Below are 6933 nucleotides of genomic sequence, written 5' to 3'. Positions count from 1 at the left end.
TTTTTTTTTTTTTTTTTTTGCGGTTTGTGGGCCTCTCGCTGTTGTGGCCTCTCCCGGAGCACAGGCTCCGGACGCGCAGGCTCAGCAGCCATGGCTCACGGGCCTAGCCGCTCCGCGGCATGTGGGATCTTCCTGGACCGGGGCATGTACCCGTGTCCCCTGCATCGGCAGGCCGACTCTCAACCACTGCGCCACCAGGGAAGCCCGAAAAGCTGCATTTTTAATTACACGTCAAATTTGATATCTGGTCTACCTTAACATTAGCTTCTAATCATATAAAACATCTGCACTTTGTTTCGTTTCTCCAGTCTCAAAGCACAGTTCACCTTCTGTAAAGACAGCTTGAGGGGTGGGAAGGAAGAAGAGGAAATGTGACTCTCCTGATCTGACCACTGCCCTCAAGCACTGCCCTTTCTGTGAGGATCACATGAGTAACAGGCCAACTAGGACAAAGTTGGGGGGCATGGTTTCTGCAGTCACCCACTGAGAACTCAACGTTTATTGGCAAGAGTTGATTTGAAATTGGCAGAGTGCAAAAGAAGCTGTTAATAGCCTATGTGAACCTAACACAAAATACCAGATCAAAACAGCAGGATGAGGAGCCTATTATTATTATCATTAGAGAAAGAAAATAGTCATTAGAAATTGACCAGGAGACTCATCATAGTGATTTTTAATTTTCTAATTAAAAATCACTATGCACAGAACCAAAAATTTGAGTCAGCAGAGAACTTACCTAATTGTTACCCTGCATTCCCTTTGAGCCACTTGTCCTACCTGGCTAGCTCTCTACCCTCACCTCAACCAAACCTCAGATGACAACTAACCTTTCCCCAGATAAATATACTTCATCAACTTTGCCGATACTTTTAACTGAAATCCCCAATACAGAATTCATTTTAACATCCCGTAGGGGTTTAAAGTCTGATGAATATACTGTATGCGCGCAGAGTCCTCCTGAGGATTTTGCTCATTCTGCTCAACCAGGACCAGGAAGGAGATCCTACAGAATTCCTATTCTTTGACCCCAACACGAATGGATGAAACAGGACTCAAGAAAGATTAACTAGAGGGTGATGGTGGGAGTGGCGGGGAAGGCAGTATGAAGAGAGGCTGGGTACTGGGATAAATGAGGCAGTTAGAAAGTTCCGGGGCAGTTAAATGCACTGACCTTCAGATTTCCGGGTGTGACAAAGATCCACAACAGGCTAAGAGAGGCAGCTCCCTGAAGCCTCCAACAGGCACATTCAGTCCTGTCAGCCTGGACTCAGCCCTGCCAGCACCAGCAAACAAATACACGCATTCTTCGCAGAGCTGACAGGCCATACAACACAACCTCACTACAGGGCCTGTTTATATAAGAAACCAGATGCTTTGATGTTGGGGTAGAAGTTGGGAAGTTATGTGTAAAGAAGTAGTTAATGACAGGAACAGAAGAAGGACAGAGAATGAACAACATTCCTGGTTTTACTAATCGTAAGTTTTAAAAGTTTTAAGGAAATTGTCAAATAGTCTGAACTCAGGAATGAGAAGTAAGGAAATTATGTCAGCCACCACCATAACTCTGACCAAGGCATTTCATCTGTTTCTTTAAGACATAGCTTCATGCCTAACCTCAAAGGGGCGCTTATAGGAGGAATGTTTGGAAGCAATCCAACTTAGCAACCAACATTAATAAAATCTAGGCTTGCTCAACTTCTCTCATGCACAAAGGTTATACATGTCATGAACATTCCAAGCACTTAAAGGAAAGAATCAGTTAACAGTGTGGCATGAAAAGAGTTTGGGGTTAAAGGCAAAAGGAAGGTTATTCATTAGTCTAAGAAAAAATCATTTATAAATACGCACACACACATATTTGCTGGATTTCATGAGTGAAGAGACTGAGTTATATAGGTCATTAGGGCACAGGTCTCCTAAAACCAGAAGACTATAAAAGCACTATCACACCTTAGTTCTACTTTGCTTTCTTAAGAAGATTAGTTAAACACCAACATATTCTCACAAAGCCAAATAAGCCATAGAAACAGGTCTAGGAGATTTGCTAAAACTTTCTGAGGCTTTTCGTTCTCCAGTCTGAATTATCTTTTCTTTGTATCTTGGCACCCCCAGTATCTAGCATACCTTGGACTTTTGGAGGACATTCATGTACACTGACTACATGAAGCAATGTGGCTTGACATGAACAGCAAGTTATAACAAATAAGAGAACAACGAACTTTTCATTTTTCTTGGGAATTAAATCCTGTCATCTTATGAAAAACTACTCTAAATGGCACTTTCCCAGCTGTACAAAAGAATACAATATTTCTAATAAAAAGTTGTTCTGTTATGCCTATACTTTTATTTCACACTGTTTATAAAGGCTCCCCCAACACCAGATCTCTTCAGCAGAGGTCAGGATGATTTATTATGACTTCTAAAACTATAGAACTGAAAAGCAGAACAGACCACTAGATAACAGTTCTTGGTTAAGGGGGTGCACCACTAAGAACTGCTTTATTCAACCATTTCTAAGGTGAAGATTATTAACAGTGGTTCCACTTTTACCACATACACATGCTACAAAAAGGATGGGATCTCTGAAGAAACCATGGATGATTAAGAAATGCAAAAACAGTTCGTTTAAATGAGGTCAATGAAAGAAGACAAAAAGTAAGTTTAAAAAGTCACTGGAAACAATAACTAATTAAAATGAAAGAAAAAGGGAAGATTTTTTTATTAACACGTGGTCTTCAAAGAATGAGGTTTCAGATCTGCTCTTGAGTAGATCTGGCCTAAGAACCCCCTGAGCCAGTTTTTCAACCTCTTGCTTTAGAAATCAATATATTGCAAATGACATATAAATTCAAACCAACCAGGGAAGATTCTGACTAAAGGAATAAATCCAGGAGTAGCCCCAGGTCCTAAAGGTAGGTCAATCAGCAAGAGAAGAATCCAAATATGGAGTAAGAATGCTGTGTCTGGCTGGCTCAAGGAAAGAAGTGCTCCTGTTATAAATTAGGCACTGGTGTTGTAAAGCCTTTCTCAACTCTCCACCGTGAGATGGAAGTCTACACATTTTTTCCCCCTCAACAAACGGGAAGACTTCCCAGTTCTCATTCTGCCCTATCTGCACCCAACCCATCCCACACGTCAGCACGTGTGCTGGCTTGGCCACCTTTATGCAGCTGCTGCTTGGACTGCGTTTAGCAAGAGTTCTCCCTGACTGCTTATGCTTTGACTGCAATTGCCCTGGGTCCCCAGATCAGATAACTCTGCACAGGTAACAAGCAGAGTCCAGGCAGAGGGAGAAAAATCAAGGGGAGACTGAGATTCGGCTGATACAGAATGTGGCTCAACGAGGACAAGTGCAGTTAGCCACTCACCTCTGTCCCCATGTGCAACTCTCTTTGAATGAGGAAGAGATATGAGAGAAAATGCATTAAATTGAAAATACATTATGCAACAATTAAACCAGTAGTTCTAGAAAAAACACGAGGAAGATGCCCGAGCTGATCTAGAGCAAGTAGCCAGGACACTGCCAACAACTGGCTTTGTCAACACAGTAGTGTGCAGAGGTTGGGTTGCTTGTTCCCAGAAACAGAACTGCCACAATTTTTTAAGTGTCCGACTAGGACCTAGCTCAAAGCAGAGTATCTGCAATGTGTTTCTTAACCATTGCAAACCTTGTTACAACAGGATCTAGACATCCTGGTCAGAGTCCAGTGCCATGATAGAAGGTCAAGTTGAAGGCGTAAGAGAGATCACATATACGCTGTCACCCCATTGCCAAACTTGTTCCTTTAACTATTAAAACACACACAGGAACCTAATCATTGCTTTGGGATTTCTGAACACCCGCCTACCCACCCTGAAAGTACTGACCCCGCGAGGACACACGTTTGTTTCTGTTTAGCCCCAACTTCTCCAACCATTCCTCCAGCTTCCTGTTGGGGTATAGCGTTGCTGGATCCGAATTATTTATACAGACGGAAAACAACAACGCTCGAGGGATTCTGACAACTTAAAAAAAAAAAAGAATGCCGTGAAAGTCTAAGCCGGCTTCCCCTGTGACGAAACACAGCTGCCCGGGCTGCAGCGTCCGGGGACCGCTCTCCGGGCCCGACTCGGCCCGCCCGCCCGCCGTAGTTTCGGGGCCGCGGCCCAGGTGGCGCGGGCGCCGCGCGGCGGGCGAGCGGCCGGGGTCCCCTCCGCTGGGACGCGAGGCGCGCGGACAGAGAAAGAGGAGCCGGGTGCGCGGGCCGGCCGCCAGGGGCCCGCGGGTGGCACCTCGTAGTCCGGGCGGTGCCCGGGCCCGGCGCCCGCTCACCTGGTGCGTGTTGTTGGCCAGCCTGCCGACGAAGTCCCGGACCCCGCCGCAGTCCTCATCCTCGTCGAGCGCGCTGCGGCGCCAACGGCCGCCGCGAGGAGCCGGGCCCCCGGGCGCGGCCGCGCGCAGCCCCCAGCTCACTCCGACGGGGCCGGACCAGCGCGACAGCGGCGCAGCGGGCGGTGGCGGCGCGTCCAGCCGGTCCTGGCCGAGGGTCGCCGGCGGCAGCAGCTGGAGGAGGAGGAGGAGGCTGAGACCGTGGGGCCAGCGCGAGAGGTCGCCAGCAGCTCCCCGGAGCCGCTCCATCGCCGCCGAATGCCTACGCTGCCGACACCTGCCGCCCGGCGCGCCAGCCCACCCCCGCCGGCGCCGCGCCACACCCCCGAGCCCGAGCCCGGCGCTCCTTGGATACGCGCAGCCGGGCCTCTCCGCCCCCATAGGCTGGCCGCCTGTCCTTCTTCCCCGGCCCACTGCTCATTGGCTCGCTTCGCCTCCGGCTTCGGGGGTCCTGGATTAGGATGCCAAGTTACGGGACTGATTGGCTGGAACGTGGCAGAGACGGCTGAGGTCATCCCCCTCTCGCCGGCGTATCCGAGGCCGGGCTTCCAGAGTTAGCGTAGGAGCTTCCCTCCTTCACAAGAACGCCCCCGCTTCGTGGTGCCCCGACTCCTCGTTGCTCCCTCTGGCACCCTCAAGTTGGGGCTGGTTGGTCCCCTCTTCTCCCCCAGAGACACCCCTAAAATTCCTTGGGTTGTGGCAGCGCCTGGAAAATCTCCTCGGGGAATCCCTGAGTTTGCTCAGCTGGAAAACGGGGACTCTGTCATGAACCGGTGCTTCTGGTTTTTAACCCCCGCACGCTGCAGCGCCCATTGTCTGCTGAAGCAGCCGCCTTGCTGACAGAAGGTGAAGGAGAACTGTGTGGGCTAAGTCTCATGGAGATAGACATCAGAACATCCGTGACTCACCCAAGCCTGGAGACAGTCTCTCCTCCCTCACCTTCCGCTTATGCAGGGGGTTAAGCCAAAGAAGGAGTTGCTTATTGATTTTCCTGGAGTTAGAAAGTAGCTTAGGCATTAGGGGCAGGTAAAAGGGGGCAAGAGAATTGCCCCCTTTTATAAAATTGGCTCAGTGCCGACTTTAGACATGATCATTGCATAGATGCATATTTATCAGGGTGCCTTAACCCTGCAGTGAGCGCACTGCACAAGTTTGGTTTTCAATATATAATATCCCCTAAATTAACATCCCGCCTCCAATAAATAAAACAAAACCCCTACGCTGTTCCCTTTATCGCAGAAACTACACCCATAACTTTATTCTGGAACATGCAGTGCAGGTAAAACCAGTTCTGGATGTTCTCTTTATTGACTCCAACTCTTCAGAATGCCAGTTGTTCAGAAGAAAAGGGAACAAATAGAAAGACACAAAGTATACAACACGTTACACCCAAATAAAGAAAGCAACTAAAAATCACTTAAAAAAATTACTTTTAACTATTAACTGCAGGTAAACCCGAATGCGAATATATTTATTGTAGAGGAAAATGAATGGTGCAGTGCACCGAACCCAAGGTTTACATTAAAATCCTCTAGTCACATTAATTTGCAAACAAAAATTTACAAATTTACATTTTGCCAGAACAACCATAGTAAGACATAACAAGTGAAAAATATTTTTGAATGGCATCTGAGCAGGATGGTAAAATCACTAAAATAGTATTCCAAGTTCTCAGCTACTGAACTGACGAGATAAAGCTCTATGAAAACTGGTGAACAATTTGTTCCTTTCCATTAACTACAATGTGTCAGATAATTTTTGTAAGAGATTATTTTTTAATCTGTGCCAACTGTGGAGTAGATCACAAGACAGTCAGTTCCAGTAGCATGTGATTAGCCCGGGAGAGAAGAGGGGCTATACAGGAATATTTCTTTGTTTGGGTGACACAAAGATGAATGGTCTATTGTCTTACTGTCCGAAAAGAAAAAAGCCAACTCAACAGTGCCATCTCCTGGAGAAATTACTAAATACACTTTTAAACTCTTAAATTGTTGGAATTACCTGTACCTTCATTTTTTAATATATTGCTTTTAGTTATCATTGTATGTTTACAGAATATGTTTCCTTCTTCAAACTGTATCAGCTTCTGGGCATATGGTACCTTGCATATGGAACTGAGAAAATGTTTGAGTGAATGAATTATTTTAGTATTTCACTTTTGTCAATGACACTGGCACCAAATACAAAAGTTGCACTGTCAGATATCCTTTGTGAAATACCACACCTAAGATCTTACCTTACTTGCAGAACTAAAATATGTAAATTTATCTTATTACCAAAATCCATACATTTCTCCAAGATAAATTCAGTGGCAGAAAGATGAATTGAAAGCAGTTATGTATCACAAAACCATTGCTTTTGCTAATAAGATTATTTCTGATTCTATTTAAACGGACATAAAAAGAAACTTCGTAGGAAAATTTAAAACTCCACAGAAAACAAAAGTCCATCTCTTTCAAGAATTCTATAATTGGAATTATAGAAGGTATGAAATTTTTTGTTTCACCAGTACAGTGTAAGCTGAAGCTAAGAGCTACTTTATTCCTTGGTATGTTTTTTCCCTA

The 6933-nt window shown here is 45.8% G+C and overlaps 1 protein-coding gene across 2 annotated transcripts in view; it reads right to left on the bottom strand.

The window, feature by feature from the left end:
• The window catches only part of SORT1 (sortilin 1), a 71407-nt gene extending 66746 nt beyond the window's left edge, over positions 1 to 4661 (bottom strand). Inside the window, exon 1 of one of the 2 annotated variants that reach the window (XM_007449324.1) lies at positions 4313 to 4661. In XM_007449324.1, coding sequence (XP_007449386.1) covers positions 4313 to 4618 — 306 coding nt within the window. In that variant the 5' untranslated portion in view covers positions 4619 to 4661. Of the gene's footprint in view, positions 1 to 1171; positions 1486 to 4312 lie in introns of those variants that run through there. The other variant, XM_007449325.1, reaches the window with a different exon arrangement.
• Positions 4662 to 6933: the final 2272 nt, after the last annotated feature.

The sequence above is a fragment of the Lipotes vexillifer genome, unplaced genomic scaffold, assembly GCF_000442215.2.
Source record: "Lipotes vexillifer unplaced genomic scaffold, Lipotes_vexillifer_v1.1 scaffold393, whole genome shotgun sequence".
NCBI classification, from domain to species: domain Eukaryota; kingdom Metazoa; phylum Chordata; class Mammalia; order Artiodactyla; family Lipotidae; genus Lipotes; species Lipotes vexillifer.
This window is presented reverse-complemented; position numbering and strand designations above follow the sequence as displayed.